This window comes from Calypte anna, chromosome 2 (assembly GCF_003957555.1).
Source record: "Calypte anna isolate BGI_N300 chromosome 2, bCalAnn1_v1.p, whole genome shotgun sequence".
Classification (NCBI taxonomy): Eukaryota; Metazoa; Chordata; class Aves; order Apodiformes; family Trochilidae; genus Calypte; species Calypte anna.
Window position 1 is genome coordinate 79,794,267 of NC_044245.1, and position 23,291 is coordinate 79,817,557.

At 36.7% G+C, this 23,291-nt stretch overlaps 1 protein-coding gene across 2 annotated transcripts in view; it reads left to right on the forward strand.

Moving 5' to 3' along the window:
- The window catches only part of SEMA5A (semaphorin 5A), a 309,345-nt gene that overhangs the window by 254,572 nt on the left and 31,482 nt on the right, over positions 1 to 23,291 (forward strand). For both annotated transcript variants that reach the window (XM_030445693.1, XM_030445694.1), the window contains exon 17: positions 20,495 to 20,720. In XM_030445693.1, coding sequence (XP_030301553.1) covers positions 20,495 to 20,720 — 226 coding nt within the window. The remainder of the gene's footprint in view (positions 1 to 20,494; positions 20,721 to 23,291) is intronic.

Below are 23,291 nucleotides of genomic sequence, written 5' to 3' on the forward strand. Positions count from 1 at the left end.
TTCAGAATTATTTTATTAACTGGATGGTTTTATAAGTGAAACTGAAGTATAACAATAAGAAATGCCCTAACCAGAAAGTCAAACTTGACTTTCCATTATAGTCTGGAAATACAGAGAAAAACTCAATTATTTATCCTTAAGCTTCATATGAAGAATACTATATAGGGGCAGAATTTCCTGTGTTGCTAGAGGCAGATATGGTTGAAATGTGGAGAAGAAATGAAAATATAAATCATAAGACTGCAAGTATTAAAAAAAGTATTTGTACTTGCTAAAGTCACAGAAAAGCTTTACCTAAAATAGTAAGAAAAGTAGAAAACGAACCAAATTAAAATGGTTGATTAACATTTTGCCTTTTTTAACTGTATACTTACTCTTTCCCTTTTCCCCTGCAACAGTCCTTTCAGAATTTTTCTCCTGAAAGTAGATGGCATTTTAGATACTACAGTTCTTCCCTTGATTACTTCCCTCCCCTTCTATTCTGCAAACTGACCATTTATTCTTCTCTTCCATTTGCCATCTATTAAGCAATTAACTAACTCTTAAAGAATAATAGCATTTAATTTATCTTGTGAAGGCAAGTTTCCTTAAGACACTGTGAGAGATATGGTGAAATATCTTCTTGAATTTGAAGTAAACTGTCAACTTACCTCCTGTATCCATGTTTGTCAACTCTTTCAGAGACTTGGATACGTTCAAGGTTTTCTTTTATAAAAAATAAGTCATAGAAGTTGTTTGGTTGGTTTTTTTGCAGTAGGTCTTATTTGTTTCTGTTTCCACTAATTTCATGCTTTATTATGAATTGCCTTGATTTGACAAGTTCAGATGCCATACTCATTGCTTCAGAGTTCCCTTGAACTTGCTAGAGTATTTTTAAAATGACGTCACATTTACTGTCTTCTTGGCCCCAGATAGGAAGGTAACTTCAGTTTCCTTAGTTACATTCTTTGGTGACATTTCTTTAACATCTTCAACTAACACACCCTTCTGTGATCTTGCTATTTTGTAATGCCCCTTGTATGTCTTCATATCATATTTGGCCTACAGACTCTGTGGTAATCTTTATGTCCCTGATCTGCTTGAAATAGGATGGAGTTTTAGCTTTTATACTGCTTGAAGTTCTTCCTTGAATTCTTTTTCTGGACTCTCTAACTGGTTTTTGTTTGTTTGTTTGTTTTTAACATTTAATATGCCAGATTTCATTATTCTTTCCATTAATTTTTCATTTTCTTTCACACAAGTTTTTGTAGGGTGAGTCCACGCTTTTGATCACCTTTCTCTCTCTAGTGTCTAGTTCTGATGGGTTTTTTTTTCCCTTTCTCAGATTCCTAAGATGAAAGCAAGCATTTGGTTTTGACCTCTAATATAGTGCCCATTATGAGCTTCCCTCCAGTAGCATTCTGCTGGTTCATTTCGTTGATTTAGGCCCCTCATCAAAAGTTGTATTGAACTTTACTATCTCCTTTGTTCATTTTTAGTGCAGAGAAGAGGTCAGAGACTAATCTCTTAATGCTTTTCTCTTGAGAGGAGTCCCCTCTCAAAAGAGGAGGAAGCAGCAAAGAAAATTCTTTTACTTTTCTCTGGAAAAAATAGTTGGCCAAAATACAGTAATTTTTGTCATTGTATTAACAATCCTTAACCTTGGGCTCCTAAACCAGGAACCTTATCACAAGCAAAAGGTGAGTTCCTGTGGAGGACTTTATAGAACTGCTGAGCTGGACATTTGCTATAGTTTATTTTAAAACTCAAAAACATGCCCTCTCCCCCATTTCCACCCTGATAAACTTATGATGGCTATGATGGCTATGAGAGGTCAAGCAAAGAGGACCCCGAATCCATGATCTTTACAAGTAAAAAATACACCACTTGGTTTCTGTAGCTCTTCAGAATCAGACCCTACTTTGTAAAGAGTAACAAACTGACACACAAAGGGATTTTGGTGCTAAAATGAGGCCTCATCCAAAAGACAGTGTAACCAATTTAGTCTTCCTCTGAATACAGGGGCAACATGGTCAGTCTCAGACTTTATGTCATTTGGACTGCTTTTAAAAAAAAATAAGGACTTGCTCATAAACAGAATCTCAGCAATCAAAGACCTAGTTAATATTGCCATCAGACTAATGAATTAGATTCAATGTGCTTTTTTTGGTTGCCTGGTTTAATTGTCTTTCTAGGTATCATTTTCTCTGTACACAGTTCAAAAAGTATAGCCAAGATTTTTATTCAAATATAGCTTTATACTCTAAAATTGTCACTTACTGATAACCAGGAAAATAGGCATCCTGTGGAGCTTTGATGTTGCCATGGTCTTTTAGTGAAACACCATTAAGGGCTATGGGAATACGGACAGTCCCTGAGGAATTCACTTTCCGACTCAGATAATGCACAAAATTGAGTACATACTCAATGGAACAAGGAATGTGATTAGAAAAATAAAAAAGCTCCAAAACTCACAGCTGGAGCACAGATGCCAACAAACATAACTTTGATGCTTTACAGATGATTTTGAATACAAAGCTGTTCCAATTGATTCCTTCCCTACATTTTCCTTGGAAAAATGTTAAGTGCTCTGCGGTTTGTTTGTTGTTTTTTTAAAGTGGTGAAGAGATTATACAAGTTCATAACGAAAGAGTTTTTATAAATGGATACATGCTAACTTGATTCCATTAATTAAAGTTAACAAACCATGTGTCTGTATATTTTAAAGCTTACAGTAAAATTACAGTACAGTTTTCAGGGTTTTTCTGGATACGAGTTTGAAAAGTAAATGAAGGAGCAATACAGCTAAGCTATGATAGAAAAATCTAGAAAGTTGAATTATGCAGAGTTTATACTATTTCAGAAGACTTTTATTTTAACCTTACAAAAGAAGGTACACCTTTAGAGATTAACTCTAAAACTTTCCAATTAAAACCTAACAAGAGGGTCTTAACTTTCAATTAGTGTTGAAATTAAAGAAGGAATGTGTCCATATATATAGTTATATACATGACATATTTTGGATTGTAATAGACATTTTTAAATGTCTGTATGCTCAGGACTTGCATGATATTTGAGCTTATTGTAAGGTTTTATTGAGAACCAAGAGCCCAGACATATTGGGAGTGAATTATAGGCATGTGCATTCTGGGGAGCAGCGTAACCCAGGTTTGTCTGGGTGGCTGCCCAAAGCAAGGGATACTAATGAAAAAGGCTACAAAACTGACTGGAGTATATTTAAGAGGATTATTTGAGTTGGCTGAATTGCTACAGTTCATGTGGGGGGCAGGCTCTTCTTTGGAGAATGCACGTTCATCTAGGTTTGCTGAAAGCCATTTTATTGTAGAGAGGTGATTTAGAAAAACAATGACTTTCCCTGCTTCAGTTAGTGGCTTACTTCACAGTATTTTGTTTTCATTTCTCATATTCTGAATAGTACCAATCATCACAAGAGCTTGGGATTGTTTCATTCATCAAAAGCAGCAAAGTATGAATGACTTCTATGAATTAACTTCCAATAAAATTTGCATCTCCATCACCACAATTTTTGTACAGTCCCAGCTATAACTGAAAATATTGCATAAGAGGACTTTTAATCATTATATTGGTAGTATTCCAGATAACATGGATTAATTAATTCCATATTAATGCTGTCAAAATACAGCACTAGGAACCATAAAAGTTTATCTTATATAGCTTGTTTAATAGCAGTGGTGTTACCTTTAGATCAGGAACCAAAGAGCAATAACTGTAATGCCTGTTGTACTCAAGAGTATCTTCCCGACTTTCTGAATTAGGATGTCCTCAATTTCTTACTCTTAAATTTTTTCTAAGACAGAACAATACAAATACAAGGATTAAAAAGTACTGTAATTAATGTTAAAATATTCCAGATTTAATGGAAAGAATTCTCAACACATTAGTTACATTCAGATATGTTTTCAATGGCTTCAAAAATTACAAATGAATCTGGAGAATTTGTATTGGTTGGGAAAAAGCAAATAAAACAGCTGATAGTCTATTATGAATGCAGTTTTACCTCCTCCTTTTTCTGGTGCTAGGCTTGTCCTGCCTTAAGGCTGATGATTTCAATTTGTGGGTGAGTTTGCAACAACTGGTCACTGTCCTAAATCCTTTGCCAGAATGGCTCCTTTGATGTTTTGCTGGTTTAGAACCTGGTTAGGATCTTTTTAATATTTGCTAACAGGCTCTATCCTTGCTTATTATTCCTTGGTTTGCAAGTCCATATTTCATCTGAATATACTATGTATTGTTGGCAAGAATGACTTGATTTACCTTGCTTCTGAGGTTGCATTCCTTTGATGACCAGTAATTGGCCATCAGGGAGTGTTTTCTAGCCCCTGGATTTTAGGTATTGTTCTCTGGCAGTACTTTCAAAGCTTAGAATACTCCTCTGGGCTGTGTTTTACTGAGGGTGGCCTAATAGGTTATTCTACCCACAGTAGCTACATGTTACTAATACCCATATTTTACAAAACATGCATATAACTATAGACATTACATCACACAATCATACAGAGCTAATGGCAAGTTAAAACAAAGGAGGTAATACAGAGCTGGTAACTTGATAGTATCTGATGCATGCAAAAAACAGATTTTCAGGCAGACCAAGACTAGTACAGGCAAAGCTGTCCCAAAGCCTGTCTTGTCAGCTTAATACAAGAGCTGTAGCCTCTTACAAACAGCTCTTAGTCCCAGTTTACTAAGCTAGAAAGCAAAGAAGCACGTTGGTGGTTTAGTTCTGATTAGATTTCATATGGACCATCCATGCTGAAATGTAAGAATGGCTCCTCAGAAAGTTTAATGGCACTTGGCATACTCATGAAAAGAAAACACTTTTCAATATTTGAATCTCTCAGTATTCACATTAACACTTCAGAAGTCCTATTTCAGCTAGGGATTGTAATAGTGACCTTCATTTGTAATAATCTCCCTGTTTCTAGAATTCATGCAGTAAACTTCCTATCCACTGGAATTACTTATGTCATGAGCTTCCCATTCTTAATGCTGGAAGGCAAGGGCAGATAAAGATACATCTGGTTTTTGGTTCTGGTAGAGCAAGGCTGGCAGTTCTTATTTCGCTGCTGATTAGTAGGTAACTCCCTTGATTGATTGCAACAGTTGTATATTCATATCTTATCATCTGTGATGCCAGGCAGCTCTGCATATGCTCTCCATTTGTCAGATATAAGATGGAACAGTGTATTTATAAAACTACAAACCCTTACCATTACATGTTGGTGTTTTGATCAAAAGTCCCTCTGAGCCAGACTATTCTGTTTATCACTCAATGAGAGTACATATAAACCACATATTTCTCCTTATTGCTCCTCCTAAATTCCTTTGCCTATTTTTTTTTAATTAATAATCTTCAGTGTATAAAACAGACACATGGGACCTCATTAATAGAGTCTCAAAGGAATCTAAATTTGTCATTCATATAAATCCCTTGATTTACAAGGGACTGCTTTATTTTGTTAGAAATGTATACAGTCTGTGTATCCACTTGTCCTTCCTGCTATCAGTAGAAAGAAGGAAGCAGTAAACAAGGGATTTTTCAGAAAAAACCACAGCTTTAGGATGTGAGTGATAGTCACATCTAGTACTATTATAGGACGAGATGTGGTTTCTGTATCTCCACTTCCTACTGTGTTAAGAATTGTTCTCTGAGGCAAAACTTCATGGAAGGAATGATGGGGATGCTAAGTATTTGAGGATATGATTCATATTTGGCTTGAAATACTAAATGATTTTTTTTTTTTTGAGATTTAATGTCACTGAATCTAAAACAATAATCTCTATACTTCATCACTGCTGCTAAAATATTTACTAAAAATCCTACACATTGCTGAGAAGCCTCTCGCTAAAGATGTGCTAGAATGATGCTAGATGTGCATTTTTGAATTACAGAAATAGAATGTAAAAGATATACCATTTTATGTGCTCCTTTAAAACAGCCTGAGTGGCTGAATTAGCTGGTATTTAAAAACAAAAAATAGAACAAAACACATTTGATCCTTCCCTTGAAGCTTTGTGAGAATTTTATTCTGCAAAGTAAAGATTATTGAAAATTACACTCTATCATTTTTGTTCTTCTCTCTCCCTGGAGATACTGTCAACTGCTTGCATTCTCACACTTTCATCCCCAAATTCTTGCTAAGTGTCTGCATTTTCTTATCAGTGAATTTTCTGTAGCTATTGCTGCTTTTATTTTATGTAGTCACATTAACATCTGTCTATGGGTATGCAAACTTAGCTCAGTGTCATTATCTTCTATTTATTATTGTTACCACTTTTTTTTTTTTTTTTTTTTTTTTTAAGGATTGTTTTCTCAGGCTTTAGAAAAAATGAAAACCAAACCAGACTTGTGCTGTCCATCCATTATGGACAATTTTTTACCTTTCCTGCTCTTACCAGTGTTGCCTTTTTTCTGAGCATCTAGAAAAAAAGACTTCTGTTCCCTAGAAATTCTATATTTTGGTGACAAGTTTCTTTGATTATCTTAGATCAATTGAAAGACAAAAGCATATCTTACCAGCTTGCTCAAGGAAGGAATAAACTGACCCAAATCCAACAGTGTAGTGATCAACAAACTTGCCTTCAGAGTTTTGTTTGATAAGCCAAGACTCCTTATGAATGGTCAGACATTTTGAATTGAGAAGCACAATGCTAGTACAAAATGCTTCTTATTATTTTCCTATAAGAATCCATTTGCAGTCTATAGCTAACACTTTTATTTTCTAATTGCTAATGACATTGGGCTGAAAATGCCAAAGAGCTGCTGGTGTGCTTATTAAGCTATCAAAATGAAGCCTGTATTACAAAGCCTACAGTGAAAGTTCAGGGCTCCCATCCTGACCTTGAGTGAAATTCAGTCCTGACAGTTTGAATGGTGTATTCCAGCCCTATTTATGCAGTTACTGGCAGTAAGTCCTCTCCATGTTGGTAGGAATTTTCTGAAACAGACATTTGTGCAATACTCAGTCCTTGCTTTTCCAATATTTTAATGTGGGTTTATGTGTTGCTTTGGTAAGCAAACACAGCACCACTACCCAGCTGCAATCTGCAGCTTCAGCATCCTGAAGGCATGGACCACCATTAAGTTTTCCAGTCTCTGTCATGTAATTCAGTTCTTGAACCTTGTAGCTTTTTATGTGCTTTTTGTGTTTTGTTAGAAGGAATAACTTTGGCATATTCACTGATTTTTATACTTTTTTTTTTCTGCCCAATTTTAACACTGCAGTGTAAATCAGTCCTTGCATATCTCCTTTTTTTTTTTGATTCCTTTCATAAATTAAGATTTATGAATTTTATGATAAGAAGTGGGGCAAAGCTGGCATGCAGAATTTTGATTTGGGACAAGACTGAGCTAAACATAGTTGCCTATAAAGAGAAGCTAAGGATCTTGTGTAGCATTAAGTAGTAATGTTCTTTAAGAGCTCTCGTGAGTATTGTGTTAAGAAAAGATAGTGTTGTTATGTATTCAACTTGATGAAACTCATAAAATGCTCCATTTGAAAAGTGCATTGATTTAATTTTACCAGGAAGCCATACTCTGTTCCTGGTCAGTTTATTTTCATTACCACAATATTTTATTTCCTATACTGTATAGTCTATATTTACTTTCTCCTCCTGTTTTCTTCATTAACCTGCTAGCTTGAGTGTCTTTAGCAATGCCACCTTTCCCCTATATAATACTCAGCCTTTTAGCTGAGACTTCAAACAAGGTATGGGAAAAAAAGGGTTTTAATCCTCTCCTAAGGAATTTTCCAGAGGAATGGATCATAGGCTTCATCAGTTCTGAGCTGAAATAACAAATGGCTGTTGTCCATTACAGCCAAATCTGATTTATGCCAGGGTCATACCAGCTACAGAGCAGCTCATATTCAGGGAGATGTTAAGGAATCACAGTGCTCTTCTTTCCTTTTTCTTCCTCGTAGAACAGAAAGATGGAAATAGAACAGAAGATGAAGACAGCCACCAATTATTTGTTTTGTTTTGGTTTTGGTTTTTTATTCCAGAAACATCTGTCTTACCAGGAATTGGCTGGAGATCAAAACCAAAAATCTTCTATTCAACTGCAGAGTTCCAGAAATACAATATAGACAAATTAAACCCTTTGTAAATAAACTTCATATAAACCCAACATGATTAAAAAAGGCAAAAATGAAGAGTGTTGTTTGAGAGAAATTGATTTATAGGGAGTTTTCTGGATGCTGGAAATTAAATGGGAAAAGTGAAATAGTTAATTGAATCAACACAAGATTCAGTTCTGACATCATGCTGAATTCCAGACTCCACTGGTGGATGCAGAGATTGATGCTGCTTTTTGAGAAGCCATAGGGGACCTGGAACATCTGTGTGAAAGTAGAAGATAGATCAGAGGCCATGTGAAAGACCCACATGCCTGTAGTGCAGTTTGGAAGCTAGAGGAGATAACAAACAGCATTTAAAATGGCAACAGAGCCTTACATTTGGGCAATTGAATCTCATATTGGGGCGCAAACCTTGAGAAGCTAAAAAAATTGTAGCCAACTGTATATTTATATTTACTCATGCATTTTAACTTACTGAAAATGTTAAGTACAAACCAGTGAAATCTGAACCTACATTTGCTATCACAACTAGAGGTGTATTTTTTCCATGACTCCTGCATTTCCACTTTTGAGCTGGGCAACCTGTAAAATTTTATGCTATTTAAATGAACTGCCTTTCTATTTCTTATGGGCTTTTTGTTCACATAGCCAGGGGCTCTGTCAGATAAGTTACACTGACACTTGTTACAGTGATTTAATTGACTCACAGCTCGGCTGTCCCCCTTTGCTAGAGGTCATATTTTCCCGTAGTGGAGTTGGCAGAAGCAAATGTGTCAGCATCTCAGTGGCTGTGCTCCTCATCCAAGTGTTACAAGCTATAACTGGAGATGGTTTTGTGTTTATAGATTCAACTATAGCAGCAGTGACTGAGGAGTGGGCACACATTCATGTCTGTCAGCTATGCTGTAACTTCTGCCCTGGAGAAAGGCAGATGTCTGTGGTATGATAAAGTATTAAATTATGTTAAGTGCATTTTAAGTTCAGTGATACTACTCTTTGCGTCAGTGTGTCTGGATCAATGCCTGAAAAAAAGATTTATTGCATAATATTTTTTTAACCTACCTGCCATACCCATTTTCCACAGATGCTATCTACTCTCCTGATGTCTAGGTAGGGAAAAATTTTGCTTGAAAGGAATTTGGGAGATAAGGGTTGGGTTTGGCTTTTCCTCTTCCACCCATTTATGGAAGACTACTGTGGCCTTTGAGCTAGGAAGACAGCAATGTTCAAATACATATTATCTTACCATTCTTGACTTTCCTCCTTGCAAATAACTGGATATTCCTGACATTCAGAGGTTTTGTGTGGCTAATTCTATTTTCAGTGGATTTAAGTATGTGCACAGTTTAATGCATTCCAACGAGCACTTCTGCTTTTCACTGCAGCTCCTAAGTTTGGACAGATAATTCTGCACTAACGTGGATGGCTCCTCATCTATTAATTTTGTACTATTTCTATCATTGATGCATTTGTTATTTAGCACTTGAACATTTAGAGTGTTTTTCTTGGAGTGTTGTAACATTATAGTTTTGGGGTTTTTTTTAACCGAGTGATTTGTAGTAGAAATATTAAAATAATAATTTTCAAAGCAAAACCATACTTCAGGTCTTTCCAACATGATCTTTCTCAAGTGTTGCTCCTATGTTGTATAAAGCACATTTTATAGCTGTTTATAATTAAAAGGGGAAAAAAGCAACAAGACACACTGCACTTGAGTGCTTGCTGTCTCAGTGACTTATCAAGCAGTTAATAATTTCACACTCCCAGGTTTGTTTTCATGTAGCTCTGGTTACCAGTTGCATTTTTGGCCTCAGATTTTGAGCTTAAAATGTGAAAGCTCAGCTGAACCTAAAAGACTGTGTAATTATAGAAAATATGATTACTGATGGTCTATAGGCTGATAAGAGGATTAGTTTTAATATAGAGCTGCACTGATGATGTAATAAATTACTATGGACAAATGACTAAGAATCTGTAAGTGTGCTCTACGGCTGGAAATAGTAGTAAATGTTTTCTTTTTCTTCATTACTTATTGGCTGGCTTTTCACAGAGTTGATTTTCCAGGTCAAAATATTATGGAAGTAAATGTGTCCTCAATATGCAAATTTTCAGAACTGCTTTACCACTGTGCTTAATTTGAAACTGCCTTGTGAAAGAAATGAGCCATTTCTCTCAGTTGGAGTATCACCATGGTTCCTTATCCTCAGCTGCATGATTACAAGCTATGCAGCTTTTACTTTTTTCTCCTCTTCTTGTTTCACTATTGCACATTATTTTAGCAACCTGTGAAGTTAGTGATACGTGGTTGCAGATAAACTCAGCTGAAACTTGTCTGTGCATCTCTCCCATTGCTAAGTTCAGGCAAAGGCACACTGAAAATCATTATTGTTAGCAATGGGGGAATCTAAGAATCAGGACTCTAAGGAGTCTAAGAACTCCTAAGGACTCTAAGAAGTCTTTCCAGGTCACAAAGGAGCCAAGTAACTCCAGTATTGCCTGTGAAAATTTAAGTCCCAGCTTTGGTTCCCCTTTTGATGTTTACAAATTTGTTGTTGAGGATCTCCTTTTACAATGTAGCTCTCGTTATCTTTCTACAAGTTTATGTGTAAGAAAACCTATGCTGCAGAATAGAAGATGAAGGTAATTTATGTGTAGTAGCAGATTTACAGTCATTAAAAATTGCAGATCTCTAAAACTGATGATTTGACAGCCTTTTCATGCCTTTTTGACTACTGGATTATCTTCTAACATTCTTACTCTCAGTTAGTGAATACTTGGATAGCCATGATTTCCAGCAATTTTAAAAAATGCATATTAAGTTAATATCTAGTTCAGCAGTTTAAAAGATTTTTGTCAGGAATTATAGGGCCTATGTGGGAAAACTTTAAGCTTCTCAGCAAGAGTATGTGAAGCTAATTGCAAACAATTGAATTTTTACAGCAAAGTAAATCACCCCTTATCCCTCTGACTTAATCTGCCTTCTTATGCACTTGCATTTGCATCTGCAATGAATAAAGCTACATGCACAGATTGTTAGAGTGGCCCAGCTGAGTGGTAACTCACTAAGCTGCAGCAACTCTATTGCTTCCAGTCAGCTGATCATACCCCCCCCTATATGGAATTTTGAACAATCCCCTTTTACCTTCTTCTCAAATACTGAGTGTTTAGCTAAGCAAAATTGCAGCTCACAGCAAGTTCCATTTCCTTCTCTGATCTTTTAAAATTGCAGCTAGCACATTCTTAGTTTAAAAGATAAAGTTTTCTTTCTTCAGTTTCTAATTAAATTTATATGGATTTCGAAGCTGATGTTTAAACACTGGTTCGAAATGCTGTTTTAAGTGCTGAAAAGATTAATTTCAATTAATGTACAAGTAAAACATTATATACCTTTAATGATAATTACATTTCACCATCTACTTGTCATGTCGCTCTGATTTGGAAGTCATGTCTTTCTTACTTCAGTTGAGGCCTTCACTACGTGGCTGTATAGCACCTGCTTAGCTAAAATCACTTTTGAGTCAGTTTCAGTAAATCTGTACAGTTATTTGTAGGTGGACAATCTCTTCAAGCCTTACAATCTTTATTATTTATGGTTCTGTGTATCCTGTTTTCATCAGCTCAATATAATTTTATACTTCCTTTGTGCAAGGTTTGCAGCAGTCTAAATGACATTGCTCAGGGCAAAAATAACTGAATCCTTAGTCCTTTGACAGACACCTCTGGGCTTATCAAATTCTAACAGGTTCAAATGGTGATGTCCCCAGCTTCTCATCATCACCCCCCTGGAGGTTCCCAACCCTCCACAGGAGAGCTGCTGGAACAGGAGTCCTGTTTATGCTGTGAAGACCATAACACTGCGTATGAAATGACAGATAAAGGAGAATTGCAATGAGAGACCTGACTATGAACTGAACCAATGAGACCTGAACATCTAAATAGCAGCTTACCTGAAAAAGAGTAATTTTCAGTACAAGGGCAAGACATGCTCTTAGTAACAATAGTGCATAAGCAGCTTAATCAGCTTCCTTTACTAGATAGATGCCCTCCCCTTTTCCAGAGTTCTTTTAAGCCAATGTGAGGATTTTGAGGACCTGGACAATTATTTATCAGTGATTAGAATTGGCAATTAAGTATCTTTGACTCCTAATTAGTGACAGGTCCCTAGCAATTACATAGCTGGCAAAAATGCTTAAGTGTGACATTTAGTGATATATACAAAAGAAGAAAAGCACATTGCCTGAATGTGGTAAAAATCATCAAAGTAAAAATTGTTACCTAAAAAAAAAACAACAGGTGGGGGAAAAACTGTTTTCTGTATTTTTGCATGTAGCTAATCCTTCAGAGCACATTGCACAGCTCATCCATTCTGTGAGATGTTTCAGAGACTGTGGATAAAGTAAAAGGGAAGGAGGGACAAGAGGAAGAGTTTTCTGTTCAAAGCATGCATTTTTAGAGGCATTGATTGCTTCCTAAATTCAATATCTTCAGTGCATCAAGAGTGAAAGGAACAAGGGAATTTAGAGGAGGCTTATGTCATTGTGGGGAAAAAGTAAAATATATTGTTAATCAAAAGAAAATATATGGTTAACTTAGAGAAGCCTAGAATTCGAAGTTAGTTCATATTCAAAAAGGAACTTGGTGACACAACTGAATATTTATTCCCCTTGTGGATTTGAAACACGTCTGTGTAAGTGAGGTGAATGTCCAGTAAAAACAAACATGTAGTTTCCAGTTTCAGCCTATTCCAGACACTGAATTAGGACATGCAAGCAAGTGCCAGAAGTGACATCTGTTACTAAAATTCATATCCATTTCACTGGAACACATTACATTTTAAGTGTATTCATTCTTAGTTTGAAAACTGACCATAAATTCCACTAGTCAGTTCTTTGACTGGTTTTGAGGTGTTCTCCAATATTAAGAACATACAGACATTGAGAATGGAGTGGTGTTTTGCCATTTTAGAGTTCAAGTTCCCATATTAGTTATAGCTTGGGACCCATTCCTGCCTTAGCAGTTTGGGATGGTTTTATGAAGAGTTGATGAAAGAAGAAAATTTCCTTATCTAAATAAAATCAATGCGGAATTTAGGAAGCATTTGAGTACCAAGCCATTCCAATCTGATGACCTGTCCTGAACTCCTCCAGGGAAGATGGTTCCAAATGCAGCTTTTAATTCCTTTTAAGTTCCCCTTTACACCAATGGAAGTTTTCCTAATTCTTTTGTTTAAAATACACAAAATTGAAACAAAAGGTTGTGCTCAATATATTTGCAGCCAAAAGAGAAATGCAATCACTTTGGAAGAAACCTGTTCCTTTCTCGATAAGGTAAAATGATTTCCCTCCATCTGTCCATCAAAGTAATTTTAAAAACCTCTGATGAAAACAATCTACCTACCCTTACTGTACAGAACCACAGGGTTGAGTCTTGGCTCAGCAATAGTCTCTGAAATCCTGGTTCCACTGGAATCAATGGAAATCCTCCCAATTATGTCAATTGAAACTAAAATACTGCCTGTAAACTAGGATATAGATGTGCCTCTGCATTATTAAAATACAATGGGGATCTTAAGAAATATTTTTGGGTTTTGTTTTTTAAGTATAGCTGTGAAATGTACAGTTTAGAATTTTTGCTGGATGATTTGAACCTAATAGTGTTTGGTGTTCTATAGTATTGCAATAGAAATATGACAATAAAGTAAGGTTTATCTAATAGTATTTGGCTGAAGAACCTGGCTTTTTACACTTTGGAAAGAGATAGAATCACGATCAGGGACTTCTCTTTTGTTTGTTTTAATTTGAAAATGCTTTGCTAAATAGATAAGACTTTAAATTTCTCTAATGAAAATAAATTACCAACTAATTTTTTTCAAGTTCAGTTAATGATTTTCCTGAATGTGTTTTTCAACCACTACAAGATAAATGTTATCTGTCTTTTGGTTTTTAGGGAGGGAGGTTTATTAGTCCTTCAGGACACTTATTTTTTTTATGTGCAAAGAAGGACCCCTATAAATGCAGACTGGTTATTTTTTTCTTTCCAGTTTTATAACACAATCACATCCACTTTGGCCTTTGTTTTGATTGCATGTGAGAGATATCTTCCTTTCCTTTAACTACATATTGTTGTGACAAACTAAAAGCTTAGGAGATGGCTGAGAGACCCAGCCAGTTCTTACACTTTACCACCCTGTCTTGTCCCAGCTACACCAATAAATCTATGAATCAGAGACATTATTTTTGAAAAATTAAACAAATATTTTGGTCCATTAAAACTGAAGTTTAACACAATGCAACAAAGAGAAATTACAAGCATTTTTAAATTGTTAATTCCAAAACAATACTCAAAACCTAATATATATATATATATTAGTAATATATAAAAATCAAATCATAACAGATAACTGTTCAGTTGAAAATATTTAAATGGACTCAATGTTGATTTAGCTGCCTTGTGAAAATATTCTCTCATGCTAACAGATGCGAAAGAAAAACACAGATGAAAACAAAAGAAGTACATCTAACACAAACATACAATATGCATCAAAGAAACAAGATTTGGTTAGGAGAAATCCCTCCATAATATAAACATTAAGTGTAAATGGGAACAGAACTCTCTATCTGAAATCTGTTTAGTGTATTGTAGTTGAAATGCAGATAAGATTTTAGCCTGGTTTCCAAAGGAAGTACCAGACTACCATGCTGTGTAGTTAAAATCAAACTTAAACTAGGAGTAAAAGTCTCAGAGATTCTCAAAATCTTCAGGACTTACACTAAAGTTGCTGTGCAGAGGTTAAAAAAAAAAACCAAAAAACAATTTGTCAGTCTGTTACATGTTCTCAATAAAAAAAAATTAGCATTTTGTTCTACACTACATTAGTCTCTTCCAGTTTGAAATGTTTTTGAAGTAACAGTTTAGCTATCCTTTTCTTAAACTATACAGCCAAATAATTTAAAATACATATTGGTAAAAACATGAAAATATTCTTTTTTGGTTTTGCACAAATACTAGGAAATACTATTTAAAGCTCGAAGCAAGGTTGCTGGTTGATAGCATAATCAATGTTTATGTTCTACCATTCCAAATTAGGTTTTTAATTTATGATGCCTTTCCTCATGTTACCACCAATATGCTTCATGATATTTTTTATTTTAATTTATCATCTTCAAAGACATATCTTTTGATGTATGTGTTTATTTTACTGTTTTGTGTAAAACTTCCATCTAACTGTTGAGCTGTCTCCCGAAATTTCATGTTCAAACAACTTACTGCATTCTTGCCTAGCATAGCCAGGAATAAATTTAACAATCTTAACTTACTAAATCCACTCTAAACTTAAAGTAGCAATATGGTGAAGGAGGCCACAGGTTTTCAGACAACTCGGAAAGATAACTTTGAAAATGTGGTTAAGTTTGAACTATTGCAATGATATTTTTGGAGTCTGCAAATGGCCTCAAGTAGTAATTTTTTCTCCGTGCACAAGTGTACCCCAAGACCTAATTTACTTATACCCATCATATGAGCCCCTGAAATTCTCCTCTGTAGGTACCCACAGACCCCTCCTGTAAGAGCTCGACCTCATCTCTTCTATCAGTCCATGTTCTGCCCATGAGGTGGAGTTTGACATCCACTCTCTTGGTTCCTTTGAACAGCCCCATTGAAGCAGAATGCTTCCCTGCTTTTCTGTTTAGTTCTTACCATTGTTTTTCTGACATGAGACCTCAATGCTTTATCTGAGACTTTTATTCCACTGTGGGAATGCTTTGTTATTGAATCCATGTCTCTAGGTGGTCAGATTACTTTGGAGAAGGCCATATTCCCAAAATTACTCTTGAGTAAATTGTTCAAATGTTGGACAAGGTGTGAAGAGGATAATCCAAGCTGAGACAGCAGTTTCTGTATTCCCAGTCTCTGACAAATAGTTTAATTCAGGCTATTTTTTCATGCTAGAACACTTAACATACCCATATGTGACATGAATTGTGCCTTTTCTCTGCCCTTCTTTACTTCTACATCTGAGACTATTCAGACCATTGTTCTGCTTATACTGGAGCTTTGTGGCATTGGAGCACATCAATGCTTTCATCAAGCATGATGTGATTTTTGATTCCTCTCTGTAGCAAGTGCTATACTTGGTAGAGCAGTGCAAAACTTGATATTTGCATGAGAACCAGCAGTCTCTGCCAGGTCATTATTAGTGCCAGAATTTCATGGAGTCATCCATTGTTAGGATATTCCTCTGATTTTTCTCAAAGAGAGATTATTTCCTGCTGTAAATATTTTCTGGGTAATCTAAATGTACTTCAATGTTCCTTGCTGTTCTTAGACTTCCATGGGTCTTGTCCAGTGATTGCATAGACAAGCATGTGTTATGGTTTGAGGGGGAAGAAACTAATTTTGTGGCATTGATGGTCTGATGGCCAAGCCTAAGTGAGCCAAGGAGGTCCAGGAGGCAAAACAGTATTCAGTATATACATATACAGATCTCAGTATTCCCTCCCATTTCTGCTGTACTCCATAAAATTCTTGGAGGGTGGAAAAGTTTGCCCTTGGCTCCCTTTTTCTCTTCTGTCAGATACCTGGGATGGAGGCTCCTGGCTATCTGTCTTCAGCTCACCATATACTCTGCAGAATTTGACTTCATCTATTCCCGAGAAGAATCCTGGACCTTTTTTTCCCATGTCAACTCTGTCACAAGGGACCTTTTGATTCATATCAGCAACCCCTGAAATCGGGTTTTCTGCGTTTACTTATATAGCTGTATATCTTTCATTTACTTTTCTTCTTCTTACTATCCCTTTTCTGTTCCATTAAACCTGTTCTGGTTCTAATTTCCAACTTTGAAGTCTCTCTTCGTTATTTCTCTTTTTATCTGCCCCTGGGAGGGTGGCGAGGAGGAACAGAGAGCATTCAGATGTCTGTGTTTTGGCTTGCCCTGATCACTGAACAGTGAGAGCACGATAGCAGGCAAACCTTCTCATAAGTTATGCACTGATCAAAAAGAAAGGAAAAACTAAAAACTGGTCTCTACAGATATTCTTAAGGAACATCTTTCTTTTCTTCTAGCACAAGGAACAACATATGAAAATATTTTCTTTTGGGGTGTATGATGGGACTACACTTCCTGAAGCACACTGATTACTGGTAGTCTGTCTTTCTAGAAATGAGTGAGCTGATGTTCTCATCGCAGATGTGTGTTAGGAAGCAGCATTCAATGCATTGCCACATTCTTCTATTGCTTATTTTTATTTGACAAAAGATTTGTTGCATATCTCACACATTCTGGTATTCATGATCCTCAGTTGTCTACACCATATCCAGTAAAGACAGACACTATTTCTAGCAGCTTTTATTTTTGATTGAAAAATATAAATTACAAAATCAACAGCAAATTAGGAACTTTAACTTCTAGATCATTGTGACTGTATTGAAACGAACATTTTAGTAAATACTATATTGATTGAATTATTCCTGCTAGTATGCTACTAAAAAAGAGCTTATGTTTCAGTGTGTTTGAGAGACACCACTTCTCTCAGACTGTCATTGAATTTTTCCAAGACATTTGCGTTTGCAGCAGAAAATATTTTGATTTAGAAAACTGAAATACATGGCAAATGTTAAATGGATTAAAAGCTGGCTCACTGACAAATTGAAAAATGTGGTGTTGATGGACAGATAAAAATGACTAGGATGTGTCTAGCAGGGTCTGCCTGGAATCAGCTCTTGGGTCAGTATCACTTAACACTTCTATCAACAGTCTAGACTGTGATATAAGACATCTTCAGTAAGGCTTGACTGTGACAGAGATTGTTGAGGTAGTAAATAATATGCTAGATAATTGCAGAAGAAAGCAATAAAACATATTCTAATGTTGCCAAACAGTAGCCTCTTGTGTGAGACAGGATGCTACATATAGCTGTAAAGCTGTGATTTAGAGAAAAATAGATTATCCAAGATAATTTGGTCTTCTTAAGCATTTTGTGCAATGCTGTGGAAAGAAAAAGCACTAATACAATAATGTATGTATTAAAGACAGACAGTGAAGCGGAACAGGGTCATGATTAACTCTGCATCCTGTATTGATGAAAATGCTTCTAGAATGCCAAGTTTAATTTTGGTGTCTTCTCTTAAGGAAAATAAGGAAACAGGACAAAAGGAAGACACCAGGTTGCACAGGACCTGAGGATCAGGTTTAAAATCCTATGTAGCTTTAAGAAGTTCAGCTTAGTTTATTGTCATGTATACAGTAAATGTGAAAAAAGTTGTTTGCAGGTATGGGACATGGATCACTTTCAGTATCATTGATAAAGGCACAGAAAAATTCAGTGACTGAAAAATTAAATTAAGAGGAAAATGCAGCCTTGAATTAACTTTCAATTTGTTAGCTCTAAGAATTACTAAGTAGTGGAACAGCTGATGCAAGGAACTGAAAAACTTGTCAGTGCTAGATAAATAAAAAAAAAAAGGAGGGAAAGACAGAGTGCTCTTGCTAAAAGTGACTGTAATCCAGCCACTGGAGAGGACTACACATTAAGAGTTGAATAGCCTGTTGGGATAGGAAGCAAGGTGGTTCTGTCTGTTGCTGCAATCTCTTAGTTTCATGATTTCCTTTCGACAGTTGAAGTGCTTTGAGAACGTGTATGTTCTGTCCTCAGTCTGAAACATATTTGAACAGTTGCCTAGAGAAGTCATGAAGAAATTACTTCCCTTTCTGTATATAGGACCAGATACTTTTCTTGTTCTTTGCTGTCTTCTGAGCCAGAAACCTGTCAAGGCTGAAACTCAGATCACAGAAAGGTTGGTCCAGTCCTCTGTTCTCTAAATGGATCCTCCTTCATAGTTGGTCCCTGAGTATGACTCATGTGGTCACCTTATCTGTAATCATCAGGTTTTTAAGTGAGAAGGGACTTTGCACAGCCTAATGGAGTGAGCAGGACTAGTCCAGCTCAAGGCTATGGGATAAGAGCCCTTTCTTGCCTGAAGTTCCTTGAAACTATGAAATTGGAAAGTTTGTCACAGGTCCAGTTGAACTCAGAACATGAGAGCTCAAACAAAGCACTTGCTGTTCCAGTGACTGGCTGTACTGGGGGGGCAGGGGTTTCTGGAGAACAGGGTTTTTTCCATTTCCAGTAGATGGAAACACCAGGAAAGCTTTTGGACAAGGAATTTTTTCTATATCTGAAATAGCAATACAGCCCTTAAACCGAAATATAGATTGAGAGAAACGACTCTCGGCCTAACTAGATGTGTTAGTAAGTTAGACCTTTTGAGAGAAGAGGTAGTGGACTGAGGAAAGTATGAGATTAAAAGGCTGTTATCCACATGGGAAAGAGAGGATCAGGAAATCTATTGCTTGTTGGAACACAGCGGTATCAGCTGGATAGGGATTATGGAAGTAGAAGGTTGTACTATTGTCATTCAACCGGTACTTCTCTTGTGTCCAAATTTTGTAGCATTTAGTGGTATTATAAATTCAGTGGCCTCCTTTTCAGAAAGCTCTCTCCTCTGTATCTAAGAGTTCAGACATAGAGCAATAACTTAAAAATTGTCCCACTGATCCCTATTTCTTTTCATCTTTACAAATCTGTCAGTGGGAGTTCATTCAGATATTTAATGGTTGTTTAATTTTATTCATGTAGTTAACAAAGCATTTGCACCAAATGAAGCTTATTGTGCTCTGGGAAATGAATGAGCAGGCCCCACAGATCTTCACAGTAATCACCAGAAGACATCTATTGTGGGGCTTGAAAATATTGTCAATTCTGCATTTGTTTCTTAGTTGTGCCTTTGGCACACAGCAGTCCACATGGGATTAGCTTCTTGTGACAGTTTTAGACATACTAGAGCTATGAGTAACACGTACCTCAGGGGGGACAGATTCTGTTACAGAAGCCACGTTTTGTCCATTGTCCCCTTGTAATACATATAATATACAAAATGCAAGCAATATACAAAATGGACAGTGCTTCACTAGATTTACCAAAGTAGTACTTGCTGATTTGTGTGTTGTACTTAAAACTTATCAGCATTCCTCTCAATTATAAGCTTTAAAATATTTAGCTACACCTTATTTGAGGCTATTAATTTACAAAACATGCACTTTATCATGGTACTTATAATGTTTAGCTTGCTTGTTTTTATGGATGTAACACACCTAATTTATACTAGTATATTATTGCTTTTAGCAGTGCTATCCTGTGTGTGCCTCAAAGCTTAAAAAACTCACTTTCCATTTGAGATAGGAATTAGAAGTGTATTGAACGTTACTGGCATTGAAAATGCTGGGAAAGCCATCAGGGGCTTTTTTTTAATTGCTTAACTTTTTCTCTGTTTTGAGGATTTGTGGGGTGGGTTTCAAGTCACATTTGATGATTAAATTGATTAGGACCATTTTTTTTCAGGAATATCAGCCTTGTAACACCAACGCCTGTCCAGAGTTAAAAAAGACAACTCCTTGGACACCTTGGACCCCAGTCAATATTTCAGACAACGGTGGCCACTACGAACAGCGTTTCCGATACACCTGCAAAGCGCGCTTGCCCGACCCAAATCTGCTGGAGGTTGGAAGGCAAAGGATTGAAATGCGGTACTGCTCCAGCGATGGCACCAGTGGCTGCTCAACAGATGGTAAGCAAAACCAGAGGGGCTGTACAGTGCCTCATGCTAGCTCCTGCTAGCTAGGGGTGTCTGCAGCTCCATTTCCAGCACAGAGTGGAAAATTTTGCTTTGCTGGTGTAACAGAACTGATAATGAAAAGGAGAGGATAGTGATCCCAACAGGGAATCGAGCTTCTGTTTCTTCTGGGCATAGCTTCATCATCCAGACTAATCAAGTGCCTATTACTGCTAATTATGAGATTTTCCAGGTTATTTTAATATTCTTTTTAATAATCTGGAAACTGTAACTTGGCAGCCCAGTTCTCGGAGGATTCTGTAAGCTCCTTACATTCTCTCGGGTTTTCACTGGGGGAGAGCTTGTGCAACATGAATGTATTTGATAAATATTTAGCTAGGACATGTAGTATTGATGCTGAGAAAAACTTGTTGCTCTGTAATTCCAAAGTAAGATTCATGTAAGTGCCTAAACAACGGATTTATGAACTAGGTAATTTCTGTTGTAAAAATGTATGTTATGCTGTTAGTAGCAATTTGAAGTTCTATATATTTCTGAAAGGGAAAACTGAACTCCTTCGAAATCTTTTTAGCTTCAGATGACTTTAAATTGGAATTACTTTATTTCAGAATTTTGTTCTTTCACTAGCAGTGAGACATAATTTCAAATAAATCTTATGTGTATATATATGCAAAATAAAAACAGGAGAATTATTGACAGTCTTTCTAATTTTAGTAATACATTTCATTAATTAACCAGTTTTAATTATTTATCAGTGCTTCTTTTTAATTATTATGAGTTAATTGTATAATCCAAGGGCATACTGATTTTTAATTATTATATTTTAATATTTATAAACCTGCTTTCCACCTACACAGCACTTTGTACCTTCACAACACCCAGGTTACCTGAAAAATTGTATAACTGAAGGCATATGGCTTATCTAAGGCCAGGAAGAGAGAATGATTGCTGAGTCTTTGTACTATCTAATTATCAGTATCTTTTTCAGACAGACCAACTGTTGTGAAAATCAGTTTTAAGCATTTTCTGCATGTATTGTGTTTCCATGGCAAGGTTCTGGTAGCAAGGGGGACTACACAAGTGGCTTCTGTGAGATGCTAGAATCTTCCCCCATGCCCTTCATCATTAGTAAAACCTTCATTGATTCACGTGACATCTGTGCCTCTTTGGAGGGGGCAGAATGTTAATAATTTTTTTTTAAGAAATACATAGTAGTGAACTACATTCAAATAATGAAGCCAAACCCTTGGTACTCCAAATGAGAACTACTTTCATAATGTATGTCATTCCCATTTCAAGTAATCAAGTCTCCAGTGTTAATTTTTTAGCTCTGGATGGCAAGGCAGATTTTGCCATGGAGCTCATTGCAAGGGAGGTTGAACTTGGTGACCTTTAAAGGCTCCTTCCAACACAAACCATTCTATGATTCTATATTCTTTCTGACAGCTGAGGTGTCAGCACTTTGGAGTACACAAAAGCCAACACACTACTTAAAGAGCATAGTAGTAGGACAAACCAGTGCCACAGACAGTGTGTCCTAGATCACATTGCCATAAGAAAATTAAGCATAAAGACACCTTTCTGAGATCTCATGTGTCACGGTTTAACACTGGCCCGGCAATTAAACCGAATAACAGACGCTCTCTATTAATCTCTCTCTCCTTGATAGAGAAAGGAGAGAGAATAAGGGAGAGAGACTTATGGGTTGGAAACTAAACTACACAACTTTAATGAAACAGTAGTGATAAATAGGTAAAATTACTAAATATATACAAATATACAGGAAAATGGAAACCACATTCCTCCCTCCTTTCCCCCAATAACTCTCACGTCACCACCGAGGCTGTAGGGCAGCCCTGGGAAAGTCCAGGCTGGACTCCTGGAGTCGGCAGCAGTTGGGAACCGGAGGCAGGAACACACAGATATGGGCTGGCACGGATCAGGACCACAGGCAGATGAACAGACAGGATCCTTCCAGGATGCCGGGTGAAGGAAGGGAAGCAGGAAAAGATCTGGAAAGATCTGGCTCGGCCCTCGTGATGCCTCAAATTTATACTGAGTGTGACGTATATGGGATGGAATACTCTGTTTGGTCAATTCTGGCATCTATCTTGTCCGTTCCTCCCTAAAGGAGGGTTCAGGTGGGGCCTCTGTGTCCTTGGCTCTGCATACCAGTCTCTAGCAGTTGGCAGACGCTGGTTTGTAGTCCTCAGCAATCCCACTACAAAGGATTTATCTGAAAGGCCAAACAAAGTATGCAGCCATTCTGCATTCTCAGTCTTAATAGCTGCAGTACCAAAGGACCAGCGGTACCCTTTCGGGTCCTCGAAATCACCTCCCTTGAGGTAGTCTATGCCAAGGATGCACGGAGCATCTGGACCAGTCACTATTGGGTGTTTATGCCACTTTATTCCAGTGAGGCTCACATCAGCCTTCACAATAGTCAGTTCTTTAGATCCCCCCGTCACTCCAGAAATAGTGACGGAGTCTGTGCCTTTCTGATTCGATGGCATTAGGGTGCACTGTGCACCAGTGTCCACCAAGGCTTTATACTTTTGTGGCTCT